This window comes from Armigeres subalbatus, chromosome 3, assembly GCF_024139115.2.
Source record: "Armigeres subalbatus isolate Guangzhou_Male chromosome 3, GZ_Asu_2, whole genome shotgun sequence".
Lineage (NCBI taxonomy): Eukaryota > Metazoa > Arthropoda > Insecta > Diptera > Culicidae > Armigeres > Armigeres subalbatus.
In genome coordinates, this window is record NC_085141.1 from 27966959 (window position 1) to 27984441 (window position 17483).

Consider the following 17483-nt stretch of genomic DNA (forward strand, 5'->3'; position numbering starts at 1 on the left):
TAAATTAACCAAAAAAGGATAAAGAGCTCAGGAAGTTTTTGATAAGTATGTAGAAAAAACATCATCACCTGGGGCTTTCATATTTTTAAATTTTCTAGTAATAGATCTACTTCATCCAAATTAGTTCCCAACGAAGGGTCAAAACATTATCTTGGTTGAGAATGTCTTCGAAGCTTCGTGTAACCTGATCCTCAATTGGACTAGTGAGACCTAGACTAAAATTATGGGCACTCTCGAACTGCTGAGCAAGTTTTTGAGCCTTTTCGCCATTTGTTAATAAAATTTTATTTCCTCTTTAAGCGCTGGAATTGGCTTTTGAGGTTTTTAAGAATTTTCGTTAATTTCAAAAAGGTTTCGAATTGGGATCCAACTTCGAGACATTATTCTCAAAGTTGGTATTTCTCAGAATAGCGAAACGTTTTTAATTTCATTTTGCAAATCTCGCCAAATAACTTTTAAAGCAGGATCGCGAGTTCTTTGGTATTGCCTTGCCTACCATTTTTCAGACGGATCAGTAGCCGAAGATCGTCGTCAATAATAATGGAGTTGAATTTAATTTCACATTTAGGAATTGCAATGCCTCTGGCTTTGACAATTAAATTTGTCAAAGATACGAGAGCATTATCAATATCACTTTTGGTATCGAGAGGAATATCAACATCAAAATTTATAGATATACGTTTTGAGAGAATCCCAATCAGCTCTATGATAATTAAAAAGTAGAGCTGATTGGATTATAAATGGCTTCTGTGAGATTTCAAATGTCACAGGAAGGTGATCAGAGTCAAAGTCAGCATGAGTTACCAATTGGCCACACAGCTGACTTGAATCCGTTAAAACTAAATCAATTGTAGAAGGATTTCGACTGGAAGAAAAAAAAAGTTGGTCCATTGGGATATTGAATAGTATAATCCCGCAGAACAATCTTCAAATAAAATTTTACCATTGGAATTGCTTTGACAGCATTATTCCATGAACGGTGTTTGGCATTGAAGTCACCAATTACGAAGAATTTAGATTTGTTGCGAGTCAGAATTTGAAGATCAGCTTTCAACAAATTCTTTTGCTGCCCATTGCATTGAAATGGCAAGTAAGCTGCGATGAAGGAAAATTTTCCAAAAATTTGTTTCAACAGAAACTCCCAAGGTTTCAAAAACTTTGGTTTTGAAATGAAGAAAATAATTTATGTTTGATACGTCTATTGATGACAATGGCGACCCCACCACAGGCGCTGTCAAGACGATCATTTCTGTAGATAAAATAATTTTGGACTTCTTTTAATGGAGAGTCCTGGTTTTAAATAGGTTTCTGTTATAATGGCAATATGCACATTATGAACTGTTAGGAAGTTGAATATTTCATCTTCCTTACCCTTTAAAGAGCGGCATTCTAATTTAGAACTTTCACACAATTATTTGATCCATTGAAACGGAGTCCGATAACAATTTTTGTGTGTACTTTATACCAACCTGAACAGCTTCTGAATGGTATTTGTTTTGAACATTGCATCAATTATGTGCTGAAATTGCTCTGTTAGAAAATCAAAATTGGAAGCAGTCATGCTACCTGAATCGGCAACATGACCATTATTTCGTTGGGACATGGGTATAAACCTCATTTTGAGAAGAGAAATTTTGTCTACCAGCAGCGATGTTTTGCATACGTAGGTACATTCGAAAAATTGAATTTACTGAAGCGTTTGCTACCCGTTGACGAGCGGCAAAAATTTGTTTGTGAATTGTGGTGGGTATGAATTGCTCGACCGGTAACTGGTTTCGAAATTTGAGCGTTTGAAAAATTTCTACCCGTCGAATCTGGGATCCGATTGGAATTTCCTGTCATCAATTTTTTGGTACGGGAATTCAAAACTTTTGCGTGAAGGGCATTCCCAGAAATTGGATTTATGATTACCCCACACAATTTGCACACTTAAATTTATTGAATTTTCTTCTCACAGGACAAGCGTCCTTGGCGTGAGAGTTCCACCACAAATCATGCATTTAGCATCCATGTGGCAATGTTTGGTTCCGTGACCCCACTTTTGGCACTTACGGCACTGAGTGGGATTTGAGGTTTTCCCCAGGCCTGCAAAATGTTCCCATGTAACACGGACATGGGACATAATACAGGCCTTTTCCAACTTTTTCATTATTTAGTTCACTTTTGTTAAAATGAACTAAATAAAATTCTTGAGAAATGCCCCTTTGGGAAGTACCAGAGTGATTTCTTCATCTTAATTACTTGACTGGTGAAAAATCCAAGTAATTCAGAAATTTCAATTTTAATCTCATCCAGTGATTTGTCATCACTGGGCAGACCTTTCAAGACGACTTTGAACAATCGCCCAGTTTTGTCGTCGTATGTGAAGAATTTATGGCGCTCTCAGTTAAATACTGGAGAAGACGTTTGCGATCGTCAAAGGATCGGCAAACGCGGCAAGTCACCCTTCCTAGTTATTCGAAATGAAACCTTGATCCCCGAAGGTTACTCAAGATTTCATTCCGAAAGCCAGAAAACTCGGCAACAGATACCACAATTGGCGGAATCCGTTGTTTCTTCGCATGAATCGAATCACCTGGGCTAGAGGTAGATTCGATTTCCTCAAATTCGTTATTAGATCAAATCGAACTGATTGCTCAGTTCGATGGGGAGAAGAAATAATGTCAACGTTAGATTTAGAAGGAATATCTGAAGTCTCAGCTTCCTTCTATTTTTTCCGCGCTTGGGCAGGACGGTCTTGAAACCTTGTTTCTTTGAAGGAAGTGGAGAATTCAGAGACTCCCTTCCTCTTGTTTTTATTAATACTCATTGCTGAGCGGAGACGTGACCTTCTTAGAGGTTTTTTCCCAGAACGGTGTCCCTGCAGGATTACCACCGCTTGTCGGAATTTTACTTCCGCAAACGGGTCCAACGTAAAACGAAGGCACGGGTCCTTGCAAAGATCGTAACGGGATCAGTGGGTAGAAATAGCGCTAAGAAGCACCGTTGAAATTAAAATAGCTTCGGGTAGTATTAAAAACTTCCTTCCGCAAAGAGAAAGAACCGCACAGCACGAAAGCACGATGCGGTCTGAGGGTTGATGACTTGAAAACAATGAGGGAGTAGCCTTCGTGCAATGTTGATGATTCTGTCTCTACGAAGACTATGGAAGGTTGGCTTCGTGCAATGATGCAATGGCCATTTTGATAGATTTTACTCTAGGAGTGGTTGCCGATAAATGAGACTCGTGACTCATGCAAAAACGAGTAGGAATGGATTGATACACGTTTACGAGGATGATTATGTGCGATGTGGAATGCGTCTCAATCAGAATAACAGTAATAGGAATCCTTTAGTATTATATTAGTATATCATCGGCTTTAGTTGTGCATATTAATTTACAGTTTTAACCTTGCAGTTAATAAGTGTAAAAAAGACCTGCGAGGCGGAAATGACCCAGTAAGGGATGTAATGCCAATAACGAAGTAGAAATTACAGTTGATTGAAAAGATGCTGGTCATAGCGAGGTCATAGTGATGCTTATCTATAAAATGCTTCGTGCAATTAGGAAATGCCTAAGAGGTATTGTTTTGTGCAACATGGAAATTATTCGTGTAACTTGGAGATTCTACGTGCAATGATGAAACGCTTCGTGCAAAGTGGAAATGCTTCGTGACGTGTGGTGCTTTATGGAATATAGGAATGCATGGCGCGAAATAGAGATGCTTTGTACAATTTAGTTATGGTTCATGCAATGAAGTGATGCTTCGTGCAAAGCCGAGGTGGTTGGATGCTTTATACCATATGGAAATGCTACGTGCAATGGAGAAATGCTTCGTGCTAAATGAAGATACTTCGTGTACAATGCGGAAATGCTTTATGCAGTTTGGAGATGATTCATGCAATGAAGAGATGTGGATATTGTTTCGAGATATAGCATAATCTTCAAATTACGTGCGTGGTAATGATTTTGTAATGCTGACAATCCTTGGGATAATGCTTTGACTGATGTTTAGATACTTCGTGCAGAAGATGTTTCCTGGAATGAATAAATGATTCATGCTTCATTGAGAAATGCTTTTATCAACTGGGAAAACGTCATGCAAGGGTGGAGATGCTTTATGTAATTTGTAGATTTTTATACAAAGTGATGAGATGCTTTATGCAATACGAAATGCTACAATTTGGCATTCTGCATGCATTATGCAGATGGTTAATGGAAAATGCATATGTTCCGAAGAAAGGGAAATGCTTCGTGTAATTTCTAAATCTCAAAGAGTTACGTAATTGGATAAGATAAGGTGCTATTTGCAGCACGGGGAATAATCGGAGATTTCAATATTCTTTTTTGATGACCTTAAGCAACGTCAAACTTTGTACGTCGTCCAGTTCTGTGGGGACCTCACTTCAGACTGTACTGTATACTATGTGTTTGAAATGGCCTATATACCAAGTTTCATAGGATAGTTATGCTTATAAAATATTAGTATTTCGTTCATTTGTTAAACATGTCAACTGTCAAGTATGGAACATGTTCAGGCGAAATGAACCCAAATTCTTGAATAGAATTAGACACAATACATTGTGTTATGGATAGAGGTTATAGAGGGTCTCCTGTTGTGTTCAGAGACATCGTAAGTAGGCGTCTGGTATAGTATTTTGGATTTTCTAAATTAATAAAGTGTTTGTAATATTTGATGCGATGATGTCTCTGATACAACTTTAATTACTATTCCTTCTTTCTTGTAAATTGATTACAGTAAATTCAGTATTAACGGAGCTATGTTTAAAAAGTCTTAATCGGCAAGGTTATCAAATCAATCAATGAAATTTATGGTAACCAGGGCTTTCTGTAGCTCAACGAACATTAAGATGCACCCTTACGAAGCAAACTGAAAGTGACTGGGTTAATATCCTGTTTCAAACGAGGAAACTTTCATGTAAGAATACTTCGACTCCCAAAGGCATTGAGTATTACCGTATTACAGTTATAGCCACCACATAATACGAATGTAAAAAGAGAAACGTGGCTTTAAAACCTATTAATCATTAATAATATTGTTCCAGCATTTAACCTGTTATTTATTTGTGTTTCTATCTGGCATCTCATGTTTGAAGCATCTGAAGTTTGAGCGATATAGTGGAGTGTAGTGAGTGTGTCCTTCTGTCTGCGCAGGAGACTGTGAAGTTGAGATAAAATGAACAACTCATGATCCCAGTTTAGAGGGTCAACACTGTTTACGTTGCTTTCTTCTTTTTTATCATATCATCGCAATGTAAGGCAGTTTTGCAGGCATTTCTGATAGGTAAAACAAACATAAAAGTTGTATTCCGGTATGCTATTCGGTAATGACAGATGCAGGTGGAGTTGAGACAAATGTGTACTAGAGTGGAAACAACTATCGATCGTAAAAACACTAGGTAAACACCAACACCGCTGAAGGAGTTACTCAGGGTTTTAAGGATTTATTTCAGTTTTCAGCCAATACTGGTATAGTATAAAAGTATAGATTTGGGTAGACTTGTTGATGCAGCATGAGTGTACCAATGTGTTGCCTGCATAGCATAGGCTATCGGGAGTAGTAATGAGAGTTTAGGCATACAATAGTGATTAATTTGCTTCATGTATTGAAACCTATGTGATAAGCAGAATTAAAGGAAAGCGAGATGTACATTCATTGGGTAGAGCAAAAAACGGTTGAAAAGGAGGAGCATTTTAAGGGTATGAACCCGGAGGATAACCTGCCTTCGTATCTGATGATCTAGTAGAGTAGTGTAGTATGGATAACTAACGGTGTGCTGGTGGGAATGATATTTCAGAGGGATGAGTGGATGATGAGACTAATGCTAATGTAAGTCAAGGCAAGTGGGAGAAACTGCAGCTGTCGCGTATTATGACAAGTAACTAAAGTAAACATTGGATGTTTCAGATCATATGAGTGGAACACGTGAATTGAATGAGGATTGGTCGTTTGGAAGATGTGCGCACACAGCTTGGATTACTGTACAGAGATTCAAGCTTATTGTTGTTTGAATAGCGATATACATAATTACTGTTTATATAATTAATTATATAATTAAGATTATGTACGTCCGAGTTATTATAAATGTTAAACATACTATTTTCATATGATCGACACGTTATTGAGCCCTCTAGATAAACAAAGATGTGCAAGAAGCTGCCATCTTCCGCTCATAGTCTTTGTGATATATATACTGTATTTTACGACCCACTATTATTGTATGCGTCTTACACAGTGACATTAGCGTCTGTATAACTACGCTTCGAGAACTAAATAGGATTCTAAAAAAAGGGAGGGATGTAACGGTCATATTGAAAGCACAGAACAGGCACGAGTGTGAGCTCCCTCGGATGATCTGTTGACACTGTTTATACACATGCGCTGGTTCGCATGTATGTGAGACCTGATCAAGTGTTGCATATTGCTTTGAGTGTGGATCGAGGAGTTGAGCTAGACACAGCAAAGCATGCAGACGTGTGCTATCGTTCGTGCTGCACATTAGAGACGCAAGCATTCGGCTGGTCAATTCGGCCGGTTGTTACAATCACTTAATTATAAATAAACTTACCTTTTCGTTTATTCGCAAAACAAATTTACAGGTAAGTATCCTGGTTTGCCTTCCGCGTATATTTTTGTTTTTTTTTTTTATTTAGAATATATATATATATATATATATATCTATCTATGAATAAAAAGTCTTCTGCTGCCGAGCGCCATTTTAATATCCCTTCAAATCGATCTCAATGACATCGATGTTCAAAATTTGTAGGTTGAGAATACACGTTCGATCCACATGAACAAGAACATTAAAAACGCGTGTAGATTATTTTCAGTGCAGAAAAAAAGCTACTTTGAAATTTTGGCCGCTACGTAGTGGATTGTGGCGATGATTGATTTAATGCCTTGATAGCACGAGCTTTTTATATTGCGGGGAAATTTTTCACATCTAGGGTAAAATGCCCAATAGTGGACCCCCTAGTAGCAAAATTTTTCTCTTCCTGGCATAAGGAGTGGAAATTTTTAAAATAATTATTTTGCGTGCTATCTAATATCAAGCCCTGCATCTCCTCTTCACGATACATGCATAAAACACTCAAATACACGACGTTATTCATTGAAATTAACATTGTAAAGTCGGACTAAATATGCCCTATAGTAGACCCCCTGGGGGTCCATATTAGGAAATTGCTTCCCTATAGCCGACACTTCATTTGATTTTCATGTTTCGTTTCGGAACGTTCTTCTTCCCTATTATGGACCCCCCAAAATATTCCTATAATGGACACTCTTGTGTTTATTTTCTATAGAATTGTAAAAAATCAACCAATTTTACTTTCCATAGCATTTTCAATGCATGTAATCAAATCATAGGACTGTAAGGTAGGTTCTCCCGATGGAATTTCATAGTAAAATGTTTCCATTTTGCTGTAATAATGAAAACATGTCTTGAGGGTCCACTATAGGTTGGGGGTCCACTATTGGGCACTTTACCCTATGAGAGCCTTGGAAAATGATTACAAAAGTTGTCATTTTGTTGCAAGGCACTAAGACTAGCTTTACAAAAAATCAACGCAATATACCAAATTTTACAAAGTCAAAAAAATAACTCGGAAAAGTATCATTCAGTTTGTCTTTGTCAGACTTTGTTTCCCTTCACATAGCCTGCCTGTACCCCCCCCCCCCCTGATTCGCCCTCGGTGATTTACTACTCGCCTTTTACGGTAAAGCCTACTTTAGTGTCCAATGCTATTAGGTAGGGACCTGGGAGTAGTCGTAGGGACTATTAGACAGTCTTTGATTAGACTGCCTGTTTTGTGTGTCCTACAGCCACAGAGTACAGTTAAAGCAGGAGTGCAATTCTGGAGAAGGACGAAGCGCAGGCGATCGCGCTACATCAAAAGATCCTTCAGATCGTGGAATGCTTTAGATGGAACTCATGAAACGATGCGAGCCCAATTGTGCAACGATAGGGATGGGAGCATCTTGGCGGTCCAGCATGTGGCCGAATATTGCAATATCGCTCAAAGCAGTCAGTAGGCTATGTCGTGATGTTGACAAGTACATAAATTCAAAATTAATTGTTACTTTTAAATTATGGGTCGTCAACTTTGACCCAACTGTTCATGAAAAAGGAATATAAACTTGGGATCGATTCGAAATAATGATTGTCGTCAAAATTAAAGGTGATTTCCGATAATCTCACCCAGTACGGTCTTTTCGATTGTTCAACAGTAGTAGTGACAGACTTTCGCCGCCTCGACGCCTTATCAACAATGCAATGTATCTGCGGGGGTGGACCGGTGCTTAGTTGGTGTTGGTGTATAAAACATTTTGCAGTTGTTTTGACTAGGATATCGAGAATATTGCACTCGGCTTCGGCAAAATGTACCACGGTACCGCTTTTGTAAACATCTAAAAACGACCGTAATAACGGTAATAACGCATGATGCAAAATCACCGTTGCGGCCCGACATTTCACCAACACCAAGCTTTTGCTTGTATACTGCATTGTCTGTGCCATATTATTTAGCCTCCGTATCGATTTGCCCAGTCTTCGGCAAGAACTCAAACAGTCAACAGTGAAAAAAGATAACACGACGCAATTTATTTTTATTTTCTCGAGCGATACACAAAGAAACTTTTATTTCAACTCGTAGGAATAAGACGATAATCTGCTTTTATTACGAAACTGCATTATAGAGAGGTCAAATGTGTCGCCAACTGGAAGTGATCGGGAGGAGTTAATCGTGAAACATCACAAAAAAAATCCTTATCAAGCTTAGAAAATCGTGAGATTAGCTGCGAGAAAGTGAAACCCAAAATTCAATTTCAGTGCGTAAAAGAATCGGAAAGTTTTGAGGTGACACATCGGATCACTTTTATTTTCGGTATATTGCTTGGCGCGGTGTGATTCTGCTTGTTACCGCACATCGAGGAAGACATCATGCCACCATCCCGCCTGGACGGCCTCTACCGATCGTTACTTTTGACCAAATTTTTCTGCAAAGGATGGGGCAAGCCGGAAAATCTTGAGAGGTGAGTGATGTATTTTTTTTTTTTTTTTAGAGATTCAATATTTCATAATAGTCGAGCCTCTTATTTAGATTCCTACCACCATTAATATTAAAAGTAATCATGATTGAGACTAAGGTTTTCTAGAAGGTGCTGCTTTAGGGTGTTTCAGAAAACTTTTTGATGGTTTCATCGTGATTAATTTTGCATTCGTACCTGACTAGACTCATGTCTGACAGTCTGACATTGATCCTTGGCCATATATGTATCATGTTTAAAAGACAAAAAAAAATTCAGACCTTTCAGATTAGGGAAAAATGAACTTCTGATACAATTCTCACCTGACAAGAATTCAACTGAAATATTTGGAGCGAATGTCTCTCAAGAAACAGTCATTAATCGATCTTAGTTGTGGTCCAGAAGCTACCAAAATATAACTATAGTTGTATTGGCTCTTTGGTATATCTCTTATTCCCAGGACAGGCCGCAGTTAAGAATCTTGGGACGCCCTGTACTGAACGTATTTTACATTCCAATATGATATAGCATGGTAAATAAAATATGCACCGTTAAAATGTAATATGCGGTGTGAATGTCAGACATTTGATTTATTTTTTTGCAATTTTCTTATCTTCTACTTCCAGGTCGGTAGTGACCTAATGAGTGCAATAAACCTTATCATCACTAGGTGGTCACGTCCACTAACCTATACGTAATCGCATAAGAAAGACTAAACTGATCGCAATGGGCGTGTATGTGTTCAGAATGTTGAACTTTGTTCCTAAAATAAACCTTTCTGGTTTGCAGCCAATATCCAGAGTTTTGAAATCGAGTCTTAAATATGAATTAATTTTAGATTGTTACCAATATCCAAGCCTCAGATGGTTACATAACAAAATACCATCTTGTTTCTATCTTCTGAAGCCAAGTCAGTCAAAGAAAACATCAATCAACGAATAGTTCAGTTACTAAAGTTTGGCTCTCAGGAAATTGTCGTAGGTTCTATATTTAGGAAGCATTTCAGCTAGCTGCCCGATGCATGGCACGGGTATTCAAGATAGATTCCACGAGAAATTCTAATCTGGGTCGGTGTTGTTTACGCTCAAAGTTCTTTGCGATTGGAAGATTCTCGACAATATTAGTAACATATTCATGCTTGTTTACAAGTTTTGTCGGTTCCGTCTAGCTTTGTTGCTATAGAAGGACGAATTACTAAGGCGTAGAAAAAACAACAAACATGAAGAAGGGGGTGTGTCGATCGATAAAAGAAAAGCGCCCTCTCATTAAACTTTCAATGCAGCCAACTACTGGGAGATGTAGAAGTATTTTTCATACATTCCTTTTCTCATCTGCTTTCCAAACAAAGTCGATTGCACAAATACATTGCGTTGCGGTACGTTATAATAGTGATAAGTAGTGTGGTGCATCATAGCAGTGCGTGTTGCAGATTTTCGTAGTATGTACTGACCAATATAAATGTTGTATTGATGAAAACAACAACCTGTCTCACATCACGTTCACGTACTCAGTTTATTTTGGTTGCTTTTTTGGGTGCATGCCTGGATTTATATTGGCAAAGTCTTTGAACCCCATTATTTAAGGAAATTAGTTTAAAACAGTTTAAAACAGCAGCCAACCTATTGTATGATATCAAGGGCTGTCCATATACCATGTGAACAAATTAGCTTATACAAGTTTTGAAAAATTGATATGAACATTTCTTGCTTAACTGTTTAAAAGATCCTATGTAACAACTTATTCATATCGAGAAAAACGAAGTTGAACGTTGGCGAAACTTTGTTTGACAGTGTTTTCAATAGAACAAATGTTTCTAAGTCCAGTTTCATTTATAGGCAAGGAGAGAGGTTTTGTTGGAAGATTAGCATTAAACGAGTTGCAAAAACTCGTAGGTCATACAAGTCTATAATAGGCTACTTCTAATATGATACTATACTCACTACTCATAATCTTGCCTCCCCACACAGGTTGTTCGCCTTTCGGAAGATTATCTCCAATCGGGCTGCTTGCTCCAAGCTGGTTCCCCCAGACTACCCCATCGAAATCACCAAAGAAGAGTTGACCTCCGACTGCAAGATCCTTGAGGGAAAGTTTAAAACCCCGTTGGAGATATACCTTCCTGGTCTGGTGCCGGATGTTGTCCAAAATGCTCACTTCCAGATAATGCTCCCTCACAAATGGAACGACGAACGATTCAAGCCCATCTGCATTCACCTGGCCGGAACGGGAGATCACGTCAGTTGGATTAACCTTCAGCAATTAGTAACCCCCCACTAATGAGGTAGTATTCTTTTTTTTTGTATTTTAGTACTTTTGGAAGCGCAGAAATCTAATTGCCAAACCATTGTTGAAAGAAGCAAACCTCGGTGCCATCATCTTGGAAAACCCATTCTATGGAGCCCGTAAACCCAAGGATCAAAGGTAAGATTTTTTAGAGATAAAATAGTTTGAGTTATACATTAATTCACTATTGTACAAACTTTTAGGGCATCCAGCTTGCACAACGTGTCGGACATTTTTGTCATGGGTGGCTGTCTGGTGCTAGAATCGTTGGTACTGCTTAACTGGTGCGAACAGAACGGGTACGGCCCTCTCGGCATAACTGGTCTATCAATGGGTGGTCACATGGCTTCCCTAGCAGCCACCAACTGGCCCAAACCCCTCGTCGTGGTACCTTGTCTTAGTTGGTCTACCGCTTCTTCGGTATTCACCGAAGGAGTTATGAGCACTTCGATTAATTGGGACGTTTTGGAAACACAGTACTTTTCCGACGGTAACTACCGGGAAAGACTTTCTAAGATGGTCACCGTCGTTGATGACGCTTTCGTAGCCGGTCAAACTTTCATCAAGAACTTCAACCAATCCGTTGAAGAACTCAAGCAGGACATCTGTCAAACGAACGATTTGATCAATGAAGACCCCAGCCCAGATGTTAATCTAACCGTAATCCGCGAAACTACGCCAGAACGAGAACAAAAACGAATTCACATTAATCGTCGAAATGTGCTCAATCTTTCCGAACCTTTGCTGAACAAACTACTTTCGGACGTTAAGTGCGAACTGGATCAGACGGAAATCGACGAGCTGAATCTCAAAATTCAGATAGCATTGAAAAACTACCAAGAAGAAAAAAAGTCTGACAGCGATAAACTGATTCTGGAAGTTAAAGCTGAAGATACGTCGGAAGCTATTCCTTCAAAATCCTTGGGAAGCAAAATTATGGAATTCATCAGCTGGAGCCAATCTACCAACGTAAACACTAATCCCAACTCGAATGATACAACCTCATCGACACCTCCAACTGAGCTGACATCGATGGAAAAGCGGGAACCTATCGACACCACAAAGACACGCTGGTGGGAACGGGAAGCGCTCCAGTTCATGCGCGGCATGATGGACGAATGTACTCATCTGAAAAACTTCTCAGTTCCGTACGATACCTCGCTGATAATCGCCGTGTGCGCCAAGGATGACGCATACATTCCGCGGGACAGCTGCTCTAGCTTGGAAGAAATTTGGCCCGGAGCGGAAGTTCGATACCTGGATGCCGGACATGTCAGCGCTTACGTGCTGCACCAGAAACTCTTTCGATCATGTATTATTGAGGCGTTCGAACGGGCTCGCAAAAAAATGATTCCAGAGAGTGAATGCGTTCATGGTGAACCCTCTCGCACTGACACCGATTCCAGCAAACAGAAATAAGCTGGATGGCAAGGAAAACCGTAAATTATCCGTCTTTCGGATATGGGCTGTGATCATCAATGGGAAATCAAATCGAGTCATACAAAACCAAAACTGGGATTTCATTCCGAACTAGGCGTAACCAGCCTAAAGATTGGCCAGGAACAAAATGTACTTTTCGTCATCAGCAAAAATATGTCAGAAACAGAAATACGAACCATAGTACCAGAACCATCGGAGTATTGTGAAGGACATGATGAAGTAACAATCGTTTTGAAAGGATGCACTTTGGGACATTTTTGAAGCTTCCGGATATTAACCGGAAGTAGACATTATCGCACATGCAGCAACCAAAATGAGCACAGTATTTTTTGGAGTCAGTCAATACCAGAGACAATGTATTTAGAATAGTAATTCACGTTACATGAAAAACGTTCAGTTCAAAACGCTTGTACAATTAACATTTATATTACTAGAAACATAAATAACACGCTTTTAGAAATCAAGTAGTAAAAGTAGTGCTACTGAAAAAGCTGTATTATAATTCATTCAGAAAGATAGCCTAATAACATTTTACAAACCCAAACCAAGTCTGGAAATTGTATTCAAGCATGTTCAACTTTCTTTTCGTTCATAAGTGAGTTGAACAAGGGTGTATATTGGCCCGTTTACATATACGCTAGTTCTAGCGGACAATTCACTATCCGACAATACTAGCGCGAAATTAGCATAATGTAAACGCTAATTAGCAAAAACAATTCCTATTTACATTATGCTAATATCGCGCTAGTATTGTCGGATAGTGCATTGTCCGCTAGAACTAGCGTATATGTAAACGGGCCATGAAGGAAGTCGCATGTATGCTAATTTTTCAAAGGAAACTGTGATAAAGGCAGCGGTAGAAGTTGAAAAAACAAATAGTTTATCCGGGAAGCGGCTTGGCGGTACGATTTGACCTCACCAACCGTTTCACATTATCTTAATACAGACAACAGTAAAACCACAGACAAACAGACGTAACACTGAGAAACTTCCCATGGACCATGAGCTCAATGGTCGTTTTAAATTGAACTGTTTGCAAGTTTCACATCCAGAGGCGCACGCATCGTATACCTTTGTATTTGACATCTCACACTAGCGCCCAAGGATGTTATCAATCTTACTACTCTCATATGCCTAATTTCGTGCACGAAGCAAAAGTCTAAATAGACACAAAATACATCCAACCATCAATTATTTTGATATCTTTGCAGATACGTATTTCGACCACAACTGTATCTGCAAAGATATCAAAATAATTGGTGGAATTAAATGGAAAGTATTAAACTCGTCTTAGACGGTTGAATACATTCCACTAAAAAGAGCTTAAAATATTTTTTCCGACAAAATACCTACATAAAAGTTCACACTTTTCAATAGTAATGACAAATAAACATATCCAACAGAGCATAATGGATACAAATAATATATATAGCATAGCATAGTTACGGTGTACTTCGTAGATTGGACACTAGTGATGCTCATGTTTTTCTTTTGAAATCCTTATCCAGATTGCTTTGAGAAATCAAGGTGGGTGTGGTCCTTGATTTCAATCTAGAATATAAATCACAAAAGCATGAGGATTGCTACTCCTGGCCAGGTGGCTAGTGTTCAGTCCAAATTGTCACTAGATGGCAGTATCACCTTGTTTACACGGATAAAAATTAAAAAGCTAAATAGATTAAATTCTAATCTAAAACCATATTCTGTCTATCCACTCATACGTACACACAAAAAACAAACATGGTTTTATAGAAAGTTTTGCACTTTCCACATGAAAAGTACTTGATTTGCTTAAAAATAAAAATGAAACTAGCCTTCGTAAAAGTTATTTTTTTAAATGAAAGTTCAGTTTTTCTTGTTCCGAATGTGAAATTAAAAGTTCTTCCATTCAACCTAAAAATTGTAAAACTGTCAAATCAGTCACCAGTAAACCATTGGGCAAAAAGAGTAAATAAAAAAATCGTTTTTCCAGTGTTCTTCTCCGTTCTATACAGGCACTATGGAATACATGAGATGGTCAAAAACAAAACCAAGTTTGGTTCAATGTTGGAGAAAGTATTCCAGTCTAGCGTATACGCGTACACAGAGGGTCGTATATGGGTTTAAGCGAAAGATTAAGCCCCAACGAAAGGAATTGCATTTTTCGAAAATCTTTCACATGCTGTGCAAATGCACATTCTATTAATCTAATATTAATCATCTATCTATACAATTAAAAATAATCCACTTATTTAAAAAAAAAAAACTTCTAAACTTTTATACAAAATTGATTTTTTTTGCAAATTGATTAAAACTATTTTTGACTATTTAAAAACGGAAAAGACACAGTGTGCGCTAAACATTATTGACAGCCAATTTTACTCTCTCGCCTCTATCCCCACTATCGCAACGTAAACAAATTTCTTTTTCAACCGGACAAGTCTAGAGTGCTTTGAAAATAGGTCGTATGTGCAAAAGAGAGTCTCTCTTTGGATCTATTCTCTTTCAATTATTACAAAACTTTACATAAGTTTACTTCGAATTTCTCGGCAGATATCCAAAGACAATAGCTTTGTCTATCATGCTGAAGTGGAAATGTTGCAAAACATGCAAAACTAGCCGATATATTAGCGAAAGAGAGCGTGATCAAAGAGAATCTCTCGTTTGCACATACGACCTATTCTCAAAGCAATCTAGAAGTGAGGACTGGTGTGACAAAAGTGTCTAAGCCGAAAAGTGTTGTTTAGCGGAAAATTAGTGGTGCCGGGAACCAAATAACAGTGTCTAATTGTGTTGTATAGCAATAGCTATGTCCTGTTTTGTTTTTAGGCCAGGCTGGCCAGACAGTTTAGGTCTCGGTCTAGGCTATAATCATCGCAAAAAATGCCAAATCACCAGAAAAGGCACTGTCCACCGAACGGAACCTGGAGGTAAGTCCTTTTGTAAACGAAAACCTAAAATGAACCGATAGAACGTGAAGAATCACCACCGGTGCGGCATTATGTACTCATTTTAGCCATCGCTAAAAAGCGCCCAATAACTCTGCTTCAATCTCAGCTGCAATGACAAGAACAAAACTGCTTCGAAAGCATTGCATATCATAGCCTTTACTTATATAAGATTTCTGCTTTTTTTACAGATAATTTTATGTTTCGGGATTTGTAGCTGACGGAAAATTATGCTGCGGTCAAGGGTACAGTGTCTACATGCCTACGATGCGTACCACGATAAGATGCTACCGAGGAGACTACAGTTTGCTACAGTACCTTGACGTACCTTTAGTGCTGCTTTAAAATTGCATTGTCTCAACTAAAAATGCTGGAAAAAAAGGATCTCGAAGAATAAAAAAATAAAAACTTCTATTCATTAGGATTTGATTCGATTTGAAAGAGAATGATGAAGGAAGGGGAAGGGACTTTTTGGGTTAATGAATGTTTAATTTCGGAATAAAAATAAATAGATCACTCTTTTTTTTACAGTGCCACAATTTGGATTTGACAGTTCTACAGTTTTGAATTGAAAACTTAAACTTTTAATTTCAGAGTAGTACGCAGCTTTTAAGCCATGGTGTGCGTAAAAGTTAGCGTACTTTTGTTTTAAACATACCCAACTCTCTACGAAAAAGAACCAACGCAACTTTTTATTTTAACCAACGGTTTTCTTAATTTCATTATTGATTTTTCTTTCTGTGTAGTGTAAGCTAACGCCATCGCTTAGTGAGATTGAGTTTGTATGTCGGGCAGTCTGCGTTGGCGGCGCTGCGGAGCTTTATACACGTTTTCAACCAAATTTTGTATGAGCCTCCATATCTGTTCTCTGTGCATTTAGTAATACAGTAATATCCCGATTTTATCACCCCCTGGTGATAAAACATGGTATGTGACAAATTTGGAAAAAAAAATATTTCAAATTTTTTGATTCATTCCACAAATATGAATCATTTTATGCCTTGGAAAGGCCAAATGCGTGAACGGTACCCGTTATTTAATGTCGAAATTGCTAAGGGGTCGTACACTTATTACGTAAGCAATTTTCCTGGGTTTACCGACCCCCCTCCCCCCATGTAAGATTTTTTTCATACAAATGATTTTTTATTTACAGTAGACGTTCGATAACTGCAACATGTTTACATTGCACCTATCGAATGCCGTTCGATAACTGCAATAGATGACAAATGTCAAAAAATTGAAAAGGGGTCCACCAACACTATTTTTAAAATGGTTTTTATGATGATTTAAATTGATAAATATCTTTGTGGTGGAATATTGAGCATCTTTTGATAATATCCTATGTACAATATAATATCTTTTTGACCCTTCCTTCGGAAGTGTCTATAATTTCACTTTGTATGCGTTACGCAGGTGTGTTATGTATTAATCTATTAAGAAATCTCGTGAATTATTAAATAAAACGTATGATATTTGAAACAAATTCACATTGAAATTGAAAATATAATTATAACAAATGATGTGATATGGAATTATGCCTATTTTTCTGATTTGTTTCAAAGAAACAAATGATTTTAATTGAGGAACATTTAGAAGCATGCACAAAAAATGTTCTCAGAAAAGCAAAAACGTAAAAATTAAAAAGGATTTTGAAAAATTTCTTCAGTGGAAGCTAGATAGCAAATGTGAGCATGTTTTGAGACACTAATAGATCACTTGTATGCATGTATGTGTGCGTATGTGTGCAAATTCTGAAATTTACTACCATAAAAATCTCGCTCATTTTTAAGGTATTGAACAA

General features: G+C 38.0%; 1 protein-coding gene and 1 long non-coding RNA gene across 3 annotated transcripts in view; both read left to right on the top strand.

Moving 5' to 3' along the window:
* The window catches only part of LOC134227467 (protein ABHD18-like), a 40670-nt gene extending 27425 nt beyond the window's left edge, over nucleotides 1-13245 (top strand). Inside the window, exons 1-4 of one of the 2 annotated variants that reach the window (XM_062708983.1) lie at nucleotides 8539-9038; nucleotides 11000-11267; nucleotides 11341-11453; nucleotides 11519-13245. In XM_062708983.1, coding sequence (XP_062564967.1) covers nucleotides 8947-9038; nucleotides 11000-11267; nucleotides 11341-11453; nucleotides 11519-12734 — 1689 coding nt within the window. In that variant the 5' untranslated portion in view covers nucleotides 8539-8946 and the 3' untranslated portion in view covers nucleotides 12735-13245. Of the gene's footprint in view, nucleotides 1-8538; nucleotides 9039-10999; nucleotides 11268-11340; nucleotides 11454-11518 lie in introns of those variants that run through there. The other variant, XM_062708984.1, reaches the window with a different exon arrangement.
* A 2188-nt stretch (nucleotides 13246-15433) lies between these two features.
* On the top strand, nucleotides 15434-16096 carry LOC134223440 (uncharacterized). Its single transcript, XR_009982580.1, has 2 exons — nucleotides 15434-15664; nucleotides 15874-16096. It is a non-coding gene; the product is annotated as an uncharacterized LOC134223440 (long non-coding RNA).
* The last annotated feature ends 1387 nt before the right edge of the window (nucleotides 16097-17483 follow it).